Source organism: Ictidomys tridecemlineatus, chromosome 15 (assembly GCF_052094955.1).
Source record: "Ictidomys tridecemlineatus isolate mIctTri1 chromosome 15, mIctTri1.hap1, whole genome shotgun sequence".
NCBI classification, from domain to species: domain Eukaryota; kingdom Metazoa; phylum Chordata; class Mammalia; order Rodentia; family Sciuridae; genus Ictidomys; species Ictidomys tridecemlineatus.
In genome coordinates this window covers 51,908,488-51,931,505 of record NC_135491.1, presented here as the reverse complement: position 1 = coordinate 51,931,505, position 23,018 = coordinate 51,908,488, and the positions used below count along the sequence as shown (strand labels likewise).

At 48.9% G+C, this 23,018-nt stretch overlaps 2 protein-coding genes across 6 annotated transcripts; both read right to left on the bottom strand.

The window, feature by feature from the left end:
* Positions 1–1,377: 1,377 nt before the first annotated feature.
* On the bottom strand, positions 1,378–12,360 carry Syce1l (synaptonemal complex central element protein 1 like). 2 transcript variants are annotated; one of them, XM_078032701.1, is made up of 11 exons: positions 12,246–12,360; positions 7,250–7,312; positions 5,673–5,732; positions 5,417–5,488; positions 4,837–4,884; positions 4,519–4,573; positions 3,000–3,063; positions 2,064–2,133; positions 1,905–1,992; positions 1,729–1,801; positions 1,378–1,534 (listed from the first exon to the last, which is right to left on the bottom strand). In XM_078032701.1, exons 1-11 carry the CDS (start codon positions 12,301–12,303, stop codon positions 1,457–1,459), a joined length of 729 nt encoding a protein of 242 aa, XP_077888827.1. In that variant the 5' UTR covers positions 12,304–12,360; the 3' UTR covers positions 1,378–1,456. The 2 variants fall into 2 exon arrangements, with proteins under 2 accessions (XP_077888827.1, XP_077888828.1); XM_078032702.1 differs by having other exon boundaries at positions 5,435–5,488.
* On the bottom strand, positions 8,071–21,935 carry Mon1b (MON1 vesicular trafficking associated B). Of its 4 annotated transcripts, XM_078032699.1 has the most exons (7): positions 21,124–21,169; positions 20,233–21,031; positions 19,854–20,014; positions 17,563–17,901; positions 16,218–17,037; positions 15,935–16,082; positions 8,071–13,607 (listed from the first exon to the last, which is right to left on the bottom strand). In XM_078032699.1, exons 3-7 carry the CDS (start codon positions 20,002–20,004, stop codon positions 13,407–13,409), a joined length of 1,659 nt encoding a protein of 552 aa, XP_077888825.1. In that variant the 5' UTR covers positions 20,005–20,014; positions 20,233–21,031; positions 21,124–21,169; the 3' UTR covers positions 8,071–13,406. The 4 variants fall into 4 exon arrangements, with proteins under 4 accessions (XP_077888825.1, XP_077888826.1, XP_040134819.2 ...); XM_078032700.1 differs by lacking the exons at positions 20,233–21,031; positions 21,124–21,169 and adding an exon at positions 21,797–21,935; XM_040278885.2 differs by having other exon boundaries at positions 20,424–21,186.
* Positions 21,936–23,018: the final 1,083 nt, after the last annotated feature.

Here is a 23,018-nt window from a genome sequence, read left to right as displayed (position 1 = left end):
ATGCTTAAGTTCCCTGGAAGCTGGCCTAAAGCAGGCATGCAGTGTCAGTGGGGTGAGGGGCTTGCAGCCCAGGTCTAGAGCCCCCTGGGGCTGGGTGTGAGCAGTGGCTGCTATTAAAGACCTGGGGCCTCCTGTGGACTTGGGATAACAACAGCAACAGTGATGGGATCCAACATTGATTGAGGCTAACTACAGCCTTGACTTTCCTCATCTCTGAATTAGGAATGACAAGAATAATGATGATTTATAAAATGATAAAATTTATAAAATGATGATTTATAAAATCTCTGTTCTAAGAGATATACCCACCTTAGTCTTCCTGGTTGGTAGCTTAGAAATACCAACAATAAATGATATGAACCATTTAGTGACCACTTAAAGGACATAAGTGCCTGGTCTATGGGATTCATCCACACGTCTCAGATTCACTCTCCTATGGATGGAGGGTAAGGAATCATATCGTAAGTGACAGCTAACATTTACTGAGGATTCGCAGTGCTACGGGTCCTCTTCTGAGAATGCTCTGTTCAACCAGAAGACGCTCGGCCTCCCTCCGGCCCTGCCACTCCCCAGTGATGTCTTCCTCCCCCCCACACCTCATCTGCTCCCCCAGATGGCTCCTCCAACAAAGTGCGGTGCTGTCCCACCTCACAGACTGCTGAGACTTGCCTTCTGCCAGGCACGCCTTTCCCTGTGGGACTCACTCCCTGACTCCTGTCACCTCCCTACTCACAGGTCCTCTCTGGTGAGACATCCCTGTCCACCCTGGTTAAAGCCAGGGCCTTTGATGGTGCCTGGAACACAGCAGACAAGCAGCAAGTGCTTGTTTGATCCATGTTCAGTAAACGGGTAGCGACTGACACAAGGTGCCGTTTGGAATTGGGTCCCCAGGGTCAGCCTTCTAGCTGACATCTTTAACAGACGGAGGAATGAGTACAAAAGCCCTCTGGAGTCCCAGGGGATGGGCACCCCATACGAGGATGCAGAGCTTGGAGTGTTTGAAGGTGGAAGGGCAGCCTTGCTGCCCCATCCCAGAGTGGAGGGCAAGGGTGGGTCTGAGATCAGTGGGAGAGACAGTGGGGACAGCAGAGACCTTGGCTGGGAGGCAGGGGCATTTCTGGACCTCAGGAGACCCACAGGACCTGAGGACCTGGCCTGAGTCTTTAACACAGTCCCTCTCACCCTTGTTAGCAGGTGAGGCCCCGAGGTAGGTTATCCTGCTCCACTTGACACCCACTTATGCACTAATCTGCTCTGCGGGACGGGTGGGTGGAGTCTGGCGCTGCCCGAGTGCTCTAGATGCCCGTGCCCCCAGGCTTGACCCCAGCTCCCATCCCCAGTGACCCCTGGAGTACAGACTGAGCCGTGGAGCCTGAGGACAATCTGAAATCACCACTTTTATTTTTTGGCAAGCCTTGAAGGAAGGTTGAGACAGGATGGAAGGGGTCTTACTGGCCTAGGGGGACATTGGGGCCAGCTCCACCTGCTGCTCCAAGTCCTCTTCGTTGCGGGGGGAAGGGAGCTGGTGGCCAGCCTGTGGGCAGTGGAGGCCAGGCTGCGGTTCCTGGTGTCCTGTGAGGCACCCCACATCCGCCGCCCCTGCCCACCCTGCTCCTCACGCCCTCTCCCAGGGCCTCCGCGGCTCCCCTCTACGGATCCGCCTCCCCTGCCCACCCTGCTCCTCATGCCCCTCTATGACGGACTCTGCCTGCCTCCTCCTTCTCCTACCTCTTCTCTGCGGACCTCAGGGACTTTGGCACTCCCGGTTTGTCCCTCGAATTTCTCAAACTCCGCCTTCAGCCTGCGGGGACCAGGCCAAGGAGCCGAGGGCGAAGAGTGAGAATCAGAGGGGCGTTAGGAAGCCAGAGACGGGCCCAAAGACCCGGCAAGGGGCACCCACTCACCCAAGCTTCTCTGCAGGGGCGCCCTGAACTTCTCGGGCTGAGAGCAGCCGTTGCTCCACCTCCTGCAGCCTGGCGCGGAGCATGGTCCCTATGGATGGCAGGGCATCAGCGCTGCGCCCACTGCTGGGGTCCCCACCGCCCACCCAGCTGCAGGCTCACTCTCTGCCAGCAGCTGCTCCTTGCTGCGCTCTAGAATGCCAATCTCCTGGGCCAGTCGCTGCTCCAGCATCTGCGGGGACAGAGAGACCTGTCACTGGTCTGCTCTTGGCTGCATTGCCCACTCTCTCCCTTTGTGTTTCTGGCACAAAAGATCTGATGACCAGGCTGGGTCTTTAATAAGGTCCCTCTAATCCCTGTGGTCCAGACCCTTACCTACCGGAGGCCTCTCACTCATACCCTTATTAACTCCACCTGCAGTTTCTGGGTGGCTGGAGACCTACTTCTCCCCAGGGCTGCCCCATGTCCCTGTGTATCTCTCATTTCTCCCCCAGCCACATGGTCCTCCATTCCCCCGTTTGCTGTTCATCAAACTTCTCAAATGTCCCAGGCAGAGTTCCGCCTCAGGGCTCTGCACCAGGCTTTCCTTCTGCCAGGAACACCCGCACCCACACAGTGCCGGGCTTTGTCCCTCACTCCCTTCAGTTCTGCTCTCAGATGGTCCTGCTCAGAGCCCTTCCCACTGGTACAGGACCTGCCCAACCTGCTTCCTTGGTAGGATTCTGGGTATGCTCCAACCAGCCAGCTTGGGGTGGCAAACACGGGTTCACCACAGCCTCTCTCTGCCTGGGTGCTGCCCGAAGCACCCATCAACAGCTGGAGGAAGGCTTTCTCCAGGTTCCCATTTGCCACCGCCAGGTGAACTCTCTCTAGGTGAGCAGGAGGGAAGCAGGATCTGCAGGCTATGGCAACAATCCCCAGGGATGCTGGATGTGACGGTGGTGCGTGGTAAAAAGTGTCCAGATGTGAGGGGAAAGGTGAGCAGAGTCAGGGACTATCACATAGCATTGGACCTGAGTAGGGGCAGGCGCTGGGCCAGTCCACAGGGACACTGAAACAAGGGGGGAGTGGCTTTGGTTGCAGGCAATCATGGCTTACATGGAACTCCCAGAGGTCCTTGTGCTGGTCCATCAGATCCTCCAGCTGCTCTTCCACATCCAACCTGAGGACGGAGACCCAGGAATGAGATCCCAGGCTAGACCAACACCCAGCGTGGCCGGGTCTGGGGCTCCTCATGCCTAAGCCTTCAGACCACCGCCCCCTGCTCTCTCTGCTGGAGTCCCTTCATGGGCTTTACCCTCCAGCCTTGGTTCCAACGTCTCCTCTTCCAATAAACATTTCCTGAGGCAAGTCCCACTGTCACTCCACCCAATGGCCCTCTAGACCTCAGGCTTTGGAGTTACCCCAGGTTTCTCTCTTTGTGATTCTGAAATCTGAGAGTTGTGTACAGGAATGTGCTCCTGCACCATGTGCTTCCTGGGAAAGACCACCTTCAGTCATATTCTCTGACTGAGCCCCTCTCTCCAGCAGGAGTGGGGGTGGGGCATCTCTTCACATTTACCCACTGCCTTGCTTCTGTGGAAAGTGAACCTTCATGGGCCTCTGTCAAGACCATCATTCTGCTCTGCCTGTTCCCAACAGAACTGTGCCTTCCCAAGAAACTTTATTAGGGGTATGGTAATTTAGTAAAGTGCATTCTAAAATCCTGACTTGAAGCCTACATATTCTACTCCACTGTGATCCTGGACAAGTTTACTTATTCTTTTTTCCGGGTCTCACTTTCCCCATACATAAAAGGTGGTAGTGGTGTATTGTGAGGATTAGGTAAATAAATGGACACAAACATTCACCAGACTGCATGTTGTGTGGTTAAGCATACACACACATTAAGTACCTATTATCAAGTTTCTCTATGCAATTAAAGTCATGGTGTCCTGGGACATGGGACTTTTTTCATAGGATGATGCTAAGTAAGATTCGAAGAGAAGAATGGATGAACAATTAACTGGATGGTGAGTGGTTGTAGGAGAGATGATGAGCGGAGGGACGATGGTTCAATGGAGAAATAATGGAAGGACTGTGGAAGGATGAGTAGATCTTTGGATGGGTGGTTGGGGAAGAAACAAATGGCTAGATGAAGGGATAATGGGAAAGGTGTAGAGAGGATGAATGCCTGGTTGGATGGATAGAAGAGGATTAGACGGGAGATTGAAGGTATGGCCATTGGACGATGCAGCTGGCTCGCTGGGTAGGTGAATGGATGAATGAGTGAGCGGGGACGGGGCAGATGGACAGGCAGGTGAAATGATGACTGGGGACCTAAAATGAGCAGATAGATAAATGAATGGATGGATGGAAGAGCTGGATGGGTCATAGGGAGACACTAACAACAGTGGGTGGAATTTATTTGACAAAGAAGTTAGTAACAAGTTTCTAACTGTTCAATCACTCTTACTGACACCATTTAGAAAACTAAATGACCAGGGAAGTTTCGTCTGGATGCTGTACCATAGAAAGGGCCATGAGGGGTGTGGAGTCAAGATTCTCTATCCTCACTCTTGCTCCCTCCTCCTCAGGGTGGAGAAGGAGTTGGGCAGAGCTGGGGTAGGCCTCTTACCTCGGTGCCTCACTGTCCCTCTCCTGGCAGTGCTGTCGCAGGATCATCACCGCCTCTGAGGAGAAAGGAACCAAGATGGCGCTGTGAGAGCTCCTGGGGGCCCAGGGTTGGGAAAAGGCAAGGGGCCCCACATCACACTGGGCACTGGGAGGTACTGAGAAGACTCGGGTGTGTATGTCAAGTGAGGAGGCAAGCCAGGAGGGATTTGAGCACAAGAGGGACTTGGGTTTCAGTGGGAAGGACGCCTCTGGCTGCTCTGGGGACTGGGTTTCTGTGAAGTGGGGTTAGAAGGAGGAACATGAAGCAGCAGGTAAATACCTTGCTTTTTGCTCAAGACCTCCTCAATGTGCACCTTCTCTCCATTCACTGGAAAGCACAACGACACTTTTAGTTCCTTGGGGCCACATCCCATGTCCCCTTCATGTCAAGGGCAAAATCACATGGGAGTGATGGCATGGCCCCAGGAGAGGCAGGATATGTTCTTACTACCTCTGTACCCATCTCCCACGGGGAAATTCCTGACCCGGCTTCACCTCAGGGACCATGGTCCCTGTAAGTGCCAAAGGAGTGAGCACCCTGAAGCCTGTACAGAGTTTACACTGAGGACAGAGATGACCATAAAGAAGTCAGTGACCTGTCAGGTGGGAATAAATGCTTTGAAAAAAGGCAGATCAACCAGGAGAGTGAGAGGACCAGAAAGAGGGTGGGAAGCTAATTTTAGACGATCCCATCAAGTTGGGCCTATTGGGCTGTTGGAGCCGAGAGCTGAAGGACGACGTCACAGAGCAAGAGGCAGTCTGGACTGGGAGGGCTAAGAGCTTTGCCAAGGCCCTGAGCCATTGCAGGAACACCAGCAGTGGTCACAGGATCTCTGGGCCCCTCTTTTGTCCCCACTTACAGGAGTCTAGTTCCTTACACAAGACCTCCCGGCGAGCTTGGGTCTCTCCTAGTTCCTCGTTGGCTTTCTTTGCTGGGCCAAAGGAAGAAAGAAGACTGTGTTAGGGCAGCCTCTGGCCTTGCTGTGCTACCACACACCATGACACGTTCTCTCCAAACAGCCCTGGAGGGGCCTGGCTTTTACAGTGGACCCGGGGGCATTCAACATCCAGGCCTCTCCTGCTGGCCCAGCTGGCCAGTCAGGTTCCCAAGTTTACCTTGCTGAAGCTCATTGATCCGGTTAATCAGATCCCCAATCTGCGGCTCCAGGCTTCCCTCTAAAGAAAGGAAGAAGGATTGAGTGGAAAAAGACAGATGCCTGGCCATGCAGGGCAGGAGCAGGGGGTGGTGCATGCTGGCTCTGGGCCTCTGCTGCTATCAATCAACAGACAATTACTGAGCCTCTGCTGTGTGCTGGGACTGTACAAGGCGCCTTGCAGGGTTTACATTCTGGATGGGGGAGACGGATATTGAACAAAGACATATGAGTGAGTTTGGGTGGCAGTGGTTGCGGTGCAGGGAAATAACCCGAAGGGAGGTGTTGAAGAATGACAGGGTAAAGGCTGCTTCTTGAGATTTGAAAAGTCCAAGTCAAGTGGGGTCTGTTGGGGGAGAGCATGGGGAGGAAACCGTTCCAGGCGGAGGGAACCAGCGCAAATGCCCTGCGGTAGGAGTGGGGGAGGCTTGTGTCCCAGGCAGCAGGGAGGGGCTGGTGTGGTGGAGTCTAGCCAGCAGGTGGAGAGGAGCAGGAGGAAGTGGGAGGGGAGGTCACTCAGGGCCCCTTGGGCCGTGGAGGCCATAGATGCCATCCTGAGTGAGGCAGGAGTGGGGGCTCCTGGATGGCCCACCCTGGGAACAGCTAGGCAGAGCAGGTCAGCTTCTGCTAACCTGGACTCTGAGGTTGGCCTCCTGAGAAAAGAGGGCAAGGCTTTCATGTTGCAGGTGGCAGCTGGCCAGCCCCCCGGTGACAGGGAGATCACTGTCCCTTTAGGAGTCACCTCTCACTTCTCAGTCCCTGGCTCCATGGTGGGTAAACTGAGTGGGCAGAGCTGGGCGTAAAGCTGCCCCACCCCTGGCAGGCCTCACTGCCAACCCAAGACAGTATGGAGTTAATAAACTCAGCTTAGGTTTTCTGAGATCACCAACTCCTCCACCTGTACCTTTCAGAGAGCGGGCCTCTTTGCAGTGCTATCACATCTGACAAGTCTCTGGGGGCTGAGGGGTCCTTTGTATTACTGGAGAAGGTCGGGTCATCTTCTTACAGGGTCAGTCTAGGCAGGGGTCCCAAATTCTTCTGCAGGAGCCACAGGATGGGGGAGGGGCTCCCTTTTGTTTGGCGTAGACCAGTGGAGCTCAGCATCCAAAGCTGAGAATGGGCTGGGCTCTAACCTCAGCCTCCCCAGCGCCAGCACTCTGCTCCAGCCCTGATGTGGGTACCTGCAAGCTGGCCCCAGGCCCTGTGCAACATGGCCACTTGCTGCTTGTACATCAAAGGGAAGACAAAGGAATATTTGCCTAGGAATGTATTTGTTTTCAAGTCTCTGTAAAGATACTTAACAACTTAAAAGCAGCTGTTGCTCACCTGTGGACCAAGGAAATGGCTGACTGTGTGTGTGTGTGTGTGTGTGTGTGTGTGTGTGTGTGTAAGCAGAGTAGGTTTTCCATTCTCTTAGACTTCCTGAATTTTGGAGTGTGGGGCTCTCTTTTTGGTTCAAGGTTGTGAGTAAAGGGATCTGGGTTGGAAGCATGTTTATGATTCAAACCCAGCCCAAGGTTTAGACCCTAGACACAAGACCTTTTTGAAGTTTCTTCACGATTGCCAGCAAATCTCCCGTCTTCTTTGAAGACTTGTCCTGCCCTGTGGAGATGGAAACTAGAATTACAGGATCCAAGGAGAGAGAGAAGGGGTGGAGGGAAGGTCCAGGCCCATCTGGAAGGGGAGGAAGGAAGTTCCTGTGGGCTCTGTGGACAGTTCTGGGTGGAAGCCTAGGCTACGCCGATGGTCACATTTCCAGACAAAGCAGGTCCCCTGCAGTAGTACCCCTGTCTTTTGTCCCTGAAGTTCAAGGGTGTGCTGGATGAAGCAGAATCTCTAATAACCACTTTTCTCTTAATGAAACTCATGAATGAGAGCAGGGGGTGTTTGCTACTGCTGCTCTTCAATGTTATTCTGAAGGTCAACCAATGCAATCCGGCAGACAAGGATATGCATGGTTGCTAACATTAATAAAAATAACCATGGGATGTTATAAGTGTCTTGAAAACATTACACTTCTAAAGGGGAATCTCCCCCTCAAAAGCCCTATAATAAACAAAATAAAAGGGAATCACCCCAGGCTTCCCTATCTTAACACTACTTCAAAGGAAATACAAAGGGCTGGTGATCATTGTAAATGACACCTTTGGAGACATTATCATCATTATCATTATCATGCAGACTGTGAGAAACTGCAAGAAAACCTGTTTTCTTCAACAAATAAACTGTGAAGGAGAAAATAAAGGATCAGGAAAACTCTATGTTGAAAACCTTATACTGAGGCAGGTATCCATCAACATTCAACCAACAGGCCTTATTCGGATCCCAACTGAAACAAAGGCACTTTTCACCATATACACTTCTGTATACATTTTAACATGGAGACTTTATTACTTTTAAATTTTAAACAACAACCACAAAACCCACAGGAAAATATTAGCACTTTCAAAACATCTTAAATTCTTTAAACCAATGAGAAAAGGTCAAGACCCAGTGACCATTTCTCCCCAAGGAAAATGAGGCAGAAAAGCAGCCCATACACACGTACAGTAGCAAAAAAGTGAACACAGAAATGCTTTCCCACAACAGCATCTAGTGAAATGCCTCTCTCCTTCACACTCTAGGAACCCCTACTCCCGACCTCAGAGGTCATAACTGTTACAAGCCATTTAATTCAGAATCAAACATATACTCCATTTTCTGTGGAAATGGTAGTAAGTTTCACATGATTATACACATTTTGTATTTTTTCATTTGACAATGTGTACTGGTGATCTTATTATTTTTAGCGGCCACATAATGTTCCACTGCCTGGATATACCATAATTTAAGAGCAGTCTCCTACTGATGGACTTCTAGGCTGTTTCCCTCCTTTTGTTATTTACACACAGTGCCACAATGGCCACCCATATTGCTTTTCTTAGCTGCTGGAACAAAGTACCATAAACCAGGCCTTCTCTCCTTGTCTGTCACCAGATACCATTCTCTGTGTAGATCTTTGTGCCCATATTTCCTTCTTCTTATTGAATTATAACACACCCTATCATCTCAAATAGTAGTAGCTCGGGAGGAGCTCAATTTTACCTAGTACACCATCCCTGTACATCCTTCTTTGTGTTTGTATTTGTGTGTACTTAACTAGATACCCCGAGAACATGATGCAGGGGCCACCTGTGGCAACAAAGGTTATGCTTAATATTTAAACTGGCTCATATTATGGACTTGCCCTCCACATTTTTGAGGCCCACAAAGGAACCTTCCCCCTACTCTTACCTGCCAACTATAATTTTCAACCCCGTTCCTTTTTTGCCCATCTGATAGGCAGAAACGGGTGTTTCATTCCACACCTTGCGGTAATATCAAGAACTTCCTCATCTCCTCTGCATCAGAAATTCCACTCTGAGGAACACATCTTAAGGAAATAGTTAGGAATGATGGGCAAGGAGTTTATTGCTTCAATATTTGAAATCCTAAAATAAAGAAGTGACCTGAAGATTGCTTAGGGGATTAGTTAACTACAGCCTATTTGTAGGATGAAATTCTCTAGTGGTTTAAAAATCATATCGTAAATCAGAGTTTTGTAACCTGAGCTTATTTTGTTGAAGTGTTTGATGGCATCTCTACCTTCACCTTCTTTACATTCTTTGGTCTGGCCTGAAATCTTTTATAAATTAGTTTAATTGGGCATTTTAATTTGTAAACTACTTAAATAATGAACAAATGCAGAACATGGAATTAAAAGTCTCCTATCACCAAGAGCCTCTTCTCCAAGTCATCCCCTTCCCAGAAGTAAATGGCCAGCATTTTAGTGATAGTTCAACTGTTCACTTCTTGCTAGTAACATTCTAAGAAAGTTCATGCACCACAGAAATACGTGAAGTTAAAAATGACAACCCCTTCTCTCCCTGGCCCTCCATCTCTCCGCCCAGATACAATCACACTGAGCTGGTAGTCTCCTCTTGAGACATTTTAATTATTAAAATATTCTTAATTTTTAGAAAGGAAACCAAAACTACTTTAAGTAACAAGGAGAAGTGTTTCTCAATGTTTTAAGATTTTGTGAACAATTTTAAATGCACATAAGAACAAGGACGCCATTGTGGACTCCAAGGTGCTCATGGCCCAGAGCTGACAAGTGTGATTATTCACCCACTTTCACTTCAGCTTCTTTCCTTGTGTTCAAGTATCTTCAAGCAAGCCGCAGGCGCCTTGCCATTCATCCCCAGGCATAATTTTGAGACATTTTCTAGAATAACCCTAGTCCTAAAATCACACCCAAAAAGGTGAAAAATCATCATGTAATATCACATAATGCTCAGACACATATAATGTCCCCCAATTGTCCCCTGTCTTTCCTAGCTAGTTCTGGCAACTATTTCTGCAAAAGCTCACCTGTGTATTTCTTCCCTGCAATGTTCTAGTGCTAGACATGAGGCCAAGAGAAAGAGATATCCATCTTTTAAGGAATCTAACATCTTGTAAATGTTTAAAAGTTGCATGTGACAGCAGGAAGCAGCCTGTGAAGTATGAATCCCCTTTGAAACATTTTATTTTGAAATAAATTTCACATGTAACAAAAGTTGTCACAACAGGCCACAGTGCTCCCATTTGCTCTTCTATCAGATTCCCCATTGTGAGTATTTCTGAACCACGAGTCGAAGTCATTTGGTCCATCACTCTTTAATATTCCAGTGTATGCTTCCTATGTACACAGGACTCCACCAAGTAACCACAGAACGACCATTGAAATCTGGATATTAATATTGATCCAGTATTAGTATATGAGCCTCAGATGCCATTCACTTTTCCCTCTTTCCCCCTTGTATTTTAGAATTACACAGTAATACCTACATTTTTTGAAAAGAAAAACAAAACAATAGATCACAGAAATGCCTCTGCTCTGAACCATCCCCAAATCCTAGTCCCCTGTCCAGAGCTACCAGCTGGGCTGTATGTTTTCTTCATTTCTTGTGTTTAACACACTAAAGGCGATATCTGACCATCTCCCTCTTCACTAGTGATGATGACTTCCTTTGGCGCTTACTGTCAATGAACAATGATCATATCCATTTAGAAGTTATTTTTTCCGCTTCTTAAAAAATAACCCACCTACAGGCACCCCCCAATGTACATGAACATACCGAGATTTAATAATTGCTGTAATTACTCCTTGTATTTTGCCTCCATTAATGACATTCTGAAGACCATTCCTGGTTCATGTAGTTGTCCCCTCTCCTACGTCAACCTAGCATGGTGACTGAGATGATACTACACACATGCTGCCAAACTGCCCCTAGCAGAACCTTTCTGGTCAGTTCTCCTCTTAGGCAAAAGAAAGCCTATTATTTCCACAGAGTAATCAATGCCAGACATTATCCCTTCCTTTATAAAGCCAATTTGATGGGTTAGAAATGGTAACTTGATGATTTTCAATTTTCTCCATTGCTGATGAAGTTAATCATAACTTTAACTGAGGAATTTGAAAGGTTGATATTAAAAGTTTTTAAAAAAATCAGTGGCCTCGATATTAAAAGCCTAATAAATGGGATCTATTTGCATCTGCCTTATTTCTATCCTTTTTTTGAAAGCTGGACTAATCTAAGACAATTATCTGTATTCAAATTATTTCATTATTCACATAATTAAAAAATTACTGAGCACCAACTATGTGCCAAACATTATTTCAGGTGCTAGAAAACAGCAAGGACCAGTCTCGGTTCTCATGAGGCTCACATCCTAGGACAGATAATAGACAAGAAGATCATCATCATTTTGATGTCTGCATAGGTAAGTCTTGTAAGTTGCAGTCTGATGTGCTTATTCATACAGAGGGGTGAAGGGTGTGCAGGAAGGGGAGTTAGAGATAGAGGAAAGCTGGAACCCAGACCTGTGAAGCAGAGTGACAGGTACTAAGGCATTCATCATGCTCTTTTTCTTGACTTTGGTACATTCTGAAAATTTCTTTTAACACAAAATCACTAGCAGCATCTTAGTACATTACTTAAGCCCTGGGAAGTATTTTTTCTCCCCCCCTTCCTTTTGGCTAGATTGCAATTTCCCAGAGTCCCTGGGCCATGCCACCTCCCTATCACTACTCTGGATGAGCTATTATGATTAACTCAAAGCCAATTTGAGAAAAGCTGTGGAAAAGATACTCTCATTAGGAGATTTAAGAATTTTTGTAAAATGCGATCTAGGCTTGGTATGAAATAATGACACTGGAGAATAAGCTAATTTTCTTAGAGGTGGCAACAGCTGGGTGAGTTTTGCTAGAACATCCCTTCCCGGTTTTGTTTGAAGATATGCACACCGAATTACTTACTACAAAATACCTAAGCAACATGTTTAACAAAGTTGACAAGAGTTAATCTGGGTGAAGAGACTGTGCATGTTACTTAATGCCACGGTGTGCAATGGTTTTCTTTCAATAATAAAAGGTTTAAAATTTCATTTTTAAACTACTGCTACCGCTATTCGTTACTGTCGAGGGTCCGAGCCCCTCCCTGCAGGCGCCCACCGTGGACCCTCACGCTACCTCCAGCGGGCTCCTGCGCTTCGGGCTCTTCGCTCAGAGAACCCAGCTTCTCTGCCATTTTCCAACGCGGGGTTTGTTTGTGCACCTGGGTCGACGATAAGTTAAAAAAATAACACCCACGTGAGGGCGAAGGGCAGTTCGCTCGGGACCTGGCACATTCACTCCATCGGTTGACCTGGGATGGAGGAGTGACGAGTATTTGCTTCGAGCAGGCGCACAGTACCGGGCGCTCCGGGTGGACAGTTAGCACGCATGCGCACCACTGCGAGGCAGTAACAGGTTCAACAGGAGCAGGACTAGGGCACCGGGCAGTTAGGGAGGGAGGGAGGGAGGGTGGGGAGGACGGGGACCACACACAAACCAAGGAGGTCTCTATTCAGGATGCTTTTGTGGTGGCAGGTTGCCAAAGTCTGGGATAAGAGTTTGAATCCCGTTCTATTTGCAAAACTTCATTAAATAGTCTGTGAGACAAAGTTATGACCATTTCATAGAGAAGTACAACGAGCCTTAGACACTAAGGGCACCTCCTATGCAAAAAATTCCTGATCCTGGCCACTGTCTGAGACCAGGCACTACATGTCCTCTTTTTCAAGGGAGGCTACCTTCTCATTATTATTAGAAGCAGCCAATGTAGACCAACGCAGCTTACTTTCTGGTAGGGTACAAATGAACACAAATACATGAAGGGCAAACAAGTATCCTTAGGGGCTTGGTTTTAAGCCTTTTACGTACAGGTTTTTTTTTTTTTTTCTCTCTTTAAAACACCCTTCGGTCAGTTCCAGGTACAGGCTGACCCTTTATTCCCAGTTCTAGAGCTCCTTTGGGCCACCCCAGAAATCCTGGCTGCCCTGGACACTCAGAACTGACAGTCCAATGAGGAGACAGATTTAGGGAGAGGTTTAGGGGATAGCCCCTGACAGAGGCTGGGGGAGGTGAGGCAGAGGGTGGGCAGAGCCTTTTCCCGGGGCTGGAAGTGATGAAGGGGCTGGAAGAGCAGCCTGTATCTCTGGCTGCTGTCACTCGTCTCCCACTTGTGCGCAGGCCTTGGATCTTGCCTGCCTGCCCAGGGAGACAGGGACCAGCCAAAGACAACCGACCCACCCACACTTCCAGGTCAGAGACCCAAGATGGTCACTCCCAGCAGTCTGGGAGCACCACCATTCAGAGTCCAGTGAATAAGCCATTATGGGGAGCTTGGTCCGTAGAGGTGGCTGGGGGTGTGGAATACTTAGGTGGGTAACGAATGAAGAGCCGGTCCTCTTCTTTCCTCACCCAGCGCAGAAGTTTGGTCACTACCAAGATGGCACCTGCCTTTGTCACCAGGGGGCTGAGGCAGGTATAGAGCTCAAATTTGGAGGTCACCTGGGGGTTTGAAAGGAGACAGAATCAGAGGCTGCAGTTGGCCGTGGATGATCCTACCCACCCAAACCCAGGCCCAGGTTTATCTCCTGTAGCTTAGAAGTATCTGGCAACAATTCCTACCTGGTACTCCCTGGACACTAGGCTACGGCGGGTAACCTGATCTTACTATGTCATAGGTGAGTCAAGGGTTCTCAGTTGGGTCTAAGGGTCAGCTGGAACTAGAGGCTTTAACAGGGATGCTGGCTATTGGTGTGTGTGTGTGTGTGTGTGTGTGTAAAAGAGTGTGTGTGTGTGTCTGTCTGTCTCGGGGGGTATGTGGTTTATTCTCTGGCCCTTGATTTGCTTATCTGTGGGCTGGAGATAATATTAACAACCGTGTTTAATACTCAGTGAGCAATTATTATTTAGCAGGTCTTATTTTAAGTTACACACTGCTATGTTTTCATCATTTAAGGCCTGGGCATGATATAAAGAGGAACTCACTCTAATCTGCACGATAGCCTGAGATCTGATCCCACTATATCACTAGCACCTTTTCTGTGTCATTTCCACCGCTCTCGCATGGCTCCATCTGTCCCATGTCTCAGCCACCTTGGCCTTCCCTTGCTGTTCCTTAAACACAGGCAGGCCCAGCCGCACTGCAAAGAACTGAAAGAATGCTCTCGCTCTGCTAGGTGTGCTCTTCCTCCAGACACCACATGGCTTGCTACTTCTCTCCACTTGAGGGCCATCTCCTCAGCAGACCTCCTCGGACCACCTGATTTTAAATACTGGGCCTCCCCTATCTTGGTTTTTAAATGCCAATCTCCATTAAAATGTATAAATGCTCACTTTAATCTTGGAAAAATGGATGAATCCAGGCCTGGTGCTGAGTCAAGTAAGCAGAGCTCACAGCAGACAAGACATGGCAGGAGACATGGGCATCAGCCTAGCTAAATCAGGGGTCCCACTGGCTAAATCAGACAATTTCAGCACCAAAATAAATGCTAGGGAAACAGATTAGCCACTGAAAATTAAAGAAAAACCTCATGAGACTATATTGATATATAACTAAAAATTCAATGAATGGAACAAAGAAAAGTTCTTCTTTATCCTAGAAAGGGTGGTAGGGTTAGAAAAGGCACCATTGGGCAAACACTTGACTAATGACTACTGCAAAGTAGAATCATTAGCAGATATTAAAATTAGTGGTAAAATTATAACGAAAAAGAAGACACTGGCATGAATGCCACAGATATTTACTAATTACAGAGGGGAAAATTGTAACTTTATCATGGATAAATGTGGCGACACCCTCTTAACTAGGTAATCAAAGTCAATATCAACAAAAACAGGGACAAACCGGCATCACAATCCCTTAAGACAATGCAGAAAAGGGCACATCACCTCTGTGGGATTCTTACTCAAAAAGTTTGGCCTCAACTTACTCATGATAAAAAACCCAAGTTGAGGGACATGTTACAAGCCATTTCTTCAAAAGTGTTAAGGTCATGAGGCAGAAAAGACTGGGAACAGTTCTAGAATGTGACCAGAGAAACATAATAAACAGGTTCAACATATGATCCTAGAACGGATTCTAGACCAGTAAAAGGATGTCAATGGGAGACTTGGTAGAATCTGAACCAAGTCTATGGATCAACTGTTATTGAACCAATGTTAACTTCTTGCTTTTGATAAGTTACTGTGGCTTTATTAGATGTTAATCTTTGGTGACACTAGGAAAAGGGTTTCTTCATGTTAAGTCTTTGTATTATTTTTGTCAACTTCAACTCTCAACTATGCCGAAAATTACTTGAAAATGAAATTTAAAAAAAAATTGAAAATTAAAATCCTCTGCCTAAAACAATGGCCAATACACAACAGATTTGCAATAAATTATTTAACAAATGTCAGAGCCTGGGGGACATGCCATTTCCAATGGGGTTTCCTTGACTGACCTCCCGGAAGTGCTTACCTTTAACAAATCCACAAGAAGTGAGGCAGGAGCCCAGGGAAGGAAATCCAGATAGAGGGCCCAGCATGGGATGAGGTGTGCTGGGGACTCAAGAAATCAAAACTGCAGTGGTGGAAAGTGGGGACTCAGGGGCTCAGTGATGGTTAATGGGGTCTCCTGCAAGTCAGGATACTGGACTGGTTGCTAATGGGGGACCACAGGTAGAACAGTGGGGCTAACATGGGATTGCACACTGTGGTAAATCCTTCTGCAGTTCGGAGATGTGTGTGATGGTGGGGACAGTGTTACAGACAGAGGCAGAGCCCAGGAAAAGGTCTCGTGCACTGGAGGGCAAGGAGCCTTCAAGTGGGACATTAGCTCACTCACAACTCACCCAGGCCAGCAGCGTCTCCTTCTCGGCCACGTGGTAGATGAGGCGCAGGGGTCGGGAGGTGCTGTGCAGGCGGGCGTGCAGGCGGTGGTACAGGTCCGACAGCCGCTGCCGCTCCTCCTCTCTGCTGTATGGGGCCTCCAGCTCGGGGCTGCCATGGGGGAGGGAGGTGGAGGGCAAGGTGAGTGGAGGGCCTTCTTGGCTGGCCCTTCTCCTCTCTTAGGCTGACCATCCTTGTTGGACAAACTGCCCCACCCGGCCAACCACCCACAGGGTCAGGGCCCACCTGGTAAACTGGGGCAGCTGGCGGTGGTGGTCAGGGATGTCCAGTGGCTTATAAAGAAAGTGCCGGAGACCAGGTGCCCCCACAGCCTGCACACTGTAGGCAGGGGCATTGGCTGTTGGGGCATTAGAGAGGCTGGCAGGTTCCCCAAGGGCACGCAGGGCACCGAGGGCCCGCATTCCATCTTCCACCAGGCGCCGGCAGGCGGCCATGGCATGGAAGGCTTCACGGTGGGTGCCGAGCAGCAGCAGGCAGACGGGCATGGCATCCAGTCGGGCCACATAGGCATAGAAGAAACCATCCGGGTTAAAGCGGGGCAGGCATACAGGTGCCCAGGCCTCACCTGCCGCAAAGGCTGGTGCACCCACCCAGTCCAGCAGCAACTGCAGGTCTGCAGGGTCCAGTCGGCACTCAGCCAGCACATTGCGCTCCTGGGCAGCTGTTATCAGCCGGCCCCCAACTGCCAGCACTGACAGTGCCAGCCCGGGTGCTGTGCAGCGCCTCAGCAGGGCACCCAGGGCTTCCCGCAATGGGCGGGCAAGGGGCACGCAGCGCACGGCCCCTAGCAGCAGGGCACCCGGGTCCCGTTCCACACTGTCCAAAAGCCGGTCCAGAGTCCGCTCCGAGCCAGCCAGCAGGCGGCGGAGGTCGTAGTTCTGCTTGTGTGCGAAGATGCGGGCCACGCTTGCTCGCGTCAGAGTGCTCACGATCTGGGCGTGCACAGCCAGGAGCTCCCTCCGCAGCTGCGCTGCTGACTGAGGAGTCCTGGACACGGCCACCAGCAGCAGTGGGCCCTGCTGTAGGAACACCAGCTTGTGGTCCTCTGGGGAAGGGAAGGGACAGGGCAAGGGGTAGAGCTGTATCAGGACTGACTGGGGGTGGGGCGGAGCTCTTCTGTCCCCTCACCCCAGCACACAACACCAGGCCCAAGTCCCCACCACTGCTCTGCAGACACCTACTAGGACAAGTATGAGCCGGGAAAATTGGACCTTTGTAGAAATGTGATGGGATGTCAAGGGATGAGTAGGTTAGAACACAGCACCAAGTGGGTGGTGGGAGATGAAATGGAGCAAGAAGCCGCATGAAGGCAGGACACCCAGCCTCAGTCCCCACAGCCATGCCCTCAGGCCACAAGAGGGTATTCCTGAATCACTCAGAGCCCAGGGTATCAGTCACTCAGAAGCCAGCAGGCCGGAGAGATGGACCTCTGACAGCCAGACCCTGCCGGTCTAGACAGAGCCTCAGGTAGGCAGAGACAGATCTACCCAGGGCTGGTCAGACAGACTCCAGCCAGCCAGCCACATTCCCAGTGGCTGCCTCCCATCCTGCTTGCCACCCCCTGGCTCACCAGCGTAGATGGCGCGGATGGAATCTCCAGCACTCTGCACGAAGGACACGAGGGCTGTCATCACGCCCATTGTAGCCGACAGCGCCTCCACACTACCGTACCGTGAGTAGATGGGCTTGCCAGCCTCACTCAGCACAAACACATGCTTCCGCTGGCTGCGCCAGTCCTCATCACTGGGGTCCCCGCCACTGGGGTCCCCGCCACTGGAGTCACTCTCCGGGCCATGAATGGGACTACTGTCCGAGGCTGCAGTACTCCAGTGCTCACTGGTACTTGATGGGGCCTCTGACTGGGGCAGTTGTGACAGGAGGCTGGGTGACTGGTCCTCGGCCTTGGATCCTGAAAGGAAGCCCCTGGTGGGTCATCTGCTTGTGGACTCCAACTAACTCAGGTTCCCCAAAACCCACCGAATCCTCACCAGTCCCAGTCCCACAGCAGCCCCTGAATGCCAAGACCTCTGAGTGTCTCCCTTGCTGCCCTTCCCCTGCTCAATGACTCCCAGAGATTGGATCTCCCTAATGTCTTCCAGCACTGAGGTTCCAGTGATCCTCCACAACTGGAATAACCTAATATGCTGTCACTGTCACGGGCCCCTCTATGCCCCTGCAGACCAGTTACTCTTCTTTCAACAACCACCATTCTCAAGTCTTCTGAGCACCCCACTGTCTCTGATCATTAATATTCTTATTTTACACGATCCCCCATTAATTCCTATGAACCTTTATTTATTTTCTTGGTATCTACCCATCCTTCAACGGCCACCATTACCATCCATAATACCTATGCTCCCTACCATCTAACTCCCCTAGCCTGCTGACTGATGTCCGCTGATCCCTAACGACCCCCATCAACTCTCCTGATCAACCATTTACAGTCCCAGTAATATTCATTAATTCTTCTGGTAGTTAGTTGCCATTAACACCCACTAACCCCCATTCCCTCCTGTTTAATTCCATTGAGATCCACTCACAGCCCAATAATACCACAGTATTATCCCTAACATCTTTAATGGCTGCCCCGACCCACAATTTGTTTTACTCCATGTCTACTCCCTGCATTCCACTAAAGACCATGGTTAACCTCCAATAACATATAGTACTTTCATGACCTACTCTGCCCTTCCTCATGCCCATCATTTACATTCAATAAATACCACAATCACTGTTTCCCTGCCACACCCACTGATTCTCATAGATGTCTACTAATTCACCCAATGACAGTCACTATTGTCCAGTTGCAACTACGTCTCTGCATTTTTTTTCCGTAAAATCCAGTGAACTTATATCCTCTCAGTAACAAATGCCAGTACTCCCCAAGCTCCAAATACCAACTACTCCCTCCCAATAACTGCCATTACCTGCCAATAATTTCTAAGTCTTAAACAACCCCACAATTTTTTTCTCAGTGATGTCTGTTATTTCTTTCTAAAGACTCTATTAACATCGACTAATTACAAGGTGATCTATGAGCAAAGATTCCTCAATGACTACTACTGATTCCTCAATGATACCTTTACACATCCACTAACATCTGTTTTCAAGATATTCCCCCTATTGATCCCAATTTTCCACATAATTTCACTGACTCCCCCTTCCCTACTAATCACGACTATTACTTGATGTCATTGGTTCTTTAAAGACTTCCCTCAACAACCTTCTATTGGTCCTTCAATGACATAAATACTCTTGAGTACCCATAGACACTCATTAATCCCTTTCCCACCGCAATGACTTAACACCCTACCTCCCCCAATCTTTAGCTTCTAAATAGTCCTTCCTTTGACCCTGTTGACTTTCTTTTACAAATTCATTGGCCAAAACACCCTAAAGTCCCAAGACCCTCTTGGACCACAACTGTACTGTTCTTGAATCCTCAATGACATAAAAGCACACTAAATACATTCTGATTTCCCCAGAACTGAGAAGTTTCTCAGGTTAAGGGCATTCCAATGCTAAAATGGAGAAATTGCTGGACAAACTGGGACAGTCCCTCATCATACCCCAAATTTCTTTCATCCTTCCTTATCTCCCTTAAGAGGATGCATCTGCCCCAGCCCACAGGATTGCACTCAGTGAATGTCAGCTGATACCCACTAACTTCCTTGTTATTTCTCGATGAGTCAAATTACACCAGTGAGCCAACTGTGCCCTCCTACAGAACAGGTTATGGTTCAGGCTACTTTCCTGAGTCCCAAGACGCCTCACTGGTCTCCAAAAGATCCTCCCTTCCCCTGTCCAACAATGACAATCCCTTGGGAGTTCTCCCAAGACCCCAGCGAGGGGAGGGCACACCTGTTTCCTCCAGGTCCCCGTCGTCTCCGGGATCGGGCACAGCCGTGTGAATCCCTCCACTGTCTCCAGTCTCTTCACTGGGGAACGGCAGGTCCTCCAAGCCTTCCTCGGCCCCGGGGGATGGGGCAGCACTGTCCCCTCCGGCCTCCATCTGCACATCCCTGGAGGGGAGGGGAAATCAAGGGGGTGACGGGCAGCAAAGGAAACTTAGAATCTTTTACAGAGCCAGGCCCCCTGCACACATCCCTAGCACTTATTCCCCGTGTTTCCAACAGGATGAGAAACCAGGACATTCAAACCAGGACCAAATACTTGCACCCTCCAACACTTTCCATAGAGGGAGACTGCTGGGCGGTAGGAAACAAAGATGCGTAAACACCTGTTTCAACCCTGAATCTCCCCCGCCAGACACCGACACTTCCCGGAGCAGCAGCAGCATCACACTTCCGGGTGCTGCTGAGGGTTCGCCACACTTCCGGAAGCCACGCCTCACGGAAGACGCTTCCGATTGCAGAACTTCATTCTTTCCCCGTGGGGCCTCTTTCTCGCCGCCGATTAGCGTTCCCTCACCGTTCAGATAGCGCGCGTCTCCCGGATCTACGTCGGACCTGGTCAGGAGCCCAGTGAGCCCCTTTCGGACTCCTTCCCACTAACCCGGCGGAAGCGGCAAGTGGGGCAAGAGCTGCCCACTTGTCAAACTGTTGGCTGCCGACGTGAGGGGCACGGCTTGAGCTTAACCAATCGTGGAGCACAGAGGGCGGGACTGCCTTCCTTGTGGCCCAATCGAGAAGAGCTCTTTCTCTCCCTTCCGCCCGGTTCGGGTGGTACCTTCACAAGAACTGTGTTGACTGGCGTTTGTACTCGCCTATCCCTTGACTGACGTCTCTGAACGTAACGGGAGGCTCCTGCCGGTTTCCTCTCTTTACTCGTATTTTGCATCTCCTAAGACCCAATCCACGGTATCCATTAGGATACAGTGCCGGATCAACCAACGTGTTCTCTCAGAATTCAGGAAACTTCAATTTCTGTCCTTCCAGAAAGGGAGTGGCAGGGCATGGATGCTCGATGGGCATTCGCCGCTTCTAATCCGAGCGCCGCGCGCAGTCAGATCAGCCTTTAGGACTCGGACCCTCCAGTATCTCTGTAATTAGCCAATCCAGGGCTTCAGCGGCCTCCGTCTGCAATTCACAAACATTCTCGTGGTTCCAGAGAATGGGGTTGCGAAAGCAAAGCGCAGGACTTGTTCAGACCCGCAAAAGTGGGTGCTTACCACACTGGTGAAGACAGGAACCTTTCGCACGCGGAGCCAAGCAGATTAGGCGCCCAGACCTAAAGGGGGCGTTTTGTGGGCGTGGCCTCAAGGGGCGTCTGCCTCCTCGTTGGCTGGGGACCGTGCCGCGCCGGTCTCTACGCGCCTCCATTGGCCGGCTGGACGGGGGCGGAGCCTCAGATGGGACCCGCCCCTAGAGAATCCACACTAGTTTAGAGGAGACCGAGGTGGGATGCGACTTCATCCTGGGAATTACCAGGAGTCGCATCCTGAAGGCTGCGGGGGACCTAGGCGTCCAGGACAAGACGAACCAATTCAAAAATTTTCGGTGTTTGCATTTTGAGGGTGGGTGCGGACGCGCCTGCTTTAGGCGTGTGTCTCGCTTGCTCTGGGTCTCTATGTCTCTCCCTGGGACACCCCGTGCCACTTCTCTGGGTGACTCTTTAATCCGTATCTCTGCATCTCTTTGTCGCCCGCCAAATTACTAGCTTTTTTTTTTGTTTTCTGGCGTCCCCCTAGCCAGGTGAGTGGCACCCAACCCCGAGCTCTAGGAAACGAAGCCCCCAGCTCCATCTTCCCGCAGGATCCCCTCCCAGGAGGGCCTGCCAGGAAGAATCCTCCTGGCCCTGATCCACCTCGAGGCTGTGCTGCAGGAGGGCAGGCAGGCACTCACCTGGGGCTGGTCCTAGGCCTGGCGAGTAGGTGGTCACTTGCTGTGATAAGTTTGGGAGGAAGTGATAGAGAAGGTGTGGAAAAGGGACCACGGAGAAACGTGGAAACCTAGGATTCGAAAGGCTCTGAGGCCGCTTCCAAACTGCAGCTCCCTGGACCTCAGCTTCCCTACTGGTAAAACAGTGACATGACATTGTTGACCTCTCCCGTCTAATGATTGCTTATCCTGGAGTGAAGGTGCTCTTAGCCTACTTTCAGCAATTGCTAAGCGAAAGCCTTTAGTACAGTTATAATTAACTACATTATATTTAGGGCAACGAATGCCAATAATATGGCACCATAAAACTTGTATACACCAGACAATAGATAAGTAGTAAGAAATATAGACAGTACTTTAATATAAGCAATATATAAGTTTATGTATGTATGAGATATATTGACCTAATAAATTTAGAAATACACAATGTGTAATAAACTCTTTAAAAGTACAATAAAATAAATAACTCCTCTAATAAGAAAATTTATATATTTTATAGAAACAAAAATATAATAAGTATGTAAGAGCAAACGGTAATATTCTTTATAAATAGAGATTGATAACACATAATGAATTTAAATATACAAATGTATACTTTAAACATTTAATAAGTTGTATAATCAACAAAAACTTTAGAGTATGACAAGTACAGGAATGTATAATATAATAATAAAAGATAACTACCATAACATGGCTATTATGATCGTGAACTTGTTAGCTTGGTGAGTAAGTAGTGTGCCCTCTAGATCCAGGTGAAAAATTTCAGTGCCCAGCATTCACAGGTTTTGTGACCTCAGACCCATTAAGTAAGACTCTTGAGAACCTGGCTTTCCTCACCAATGTAGTAAAGATGTTAATGGTAATACCTGACTTACTGGGATGTCTTGGAGTATTAAATTACTCAATGTTGAACCTAAAATAGCATCTGATAATGTTAGGTCATGTAAATGTTATATCATTAAATATATTGTTATGAATATTGTAATTATAAGATGATTATGATTATATAGACTAATTCTAAAAATTTGAAATTAATATTCCACACAATATTTTATAATTAGCATATATTATAAATTATTGTGTTATATATCTGTTACATTAAATTATATCTAATAGAGATATTAAAATTATATTTTCAAAGCATGATCAACACTGGGAATGTGTAAATCATACAGCCTCACCTAGG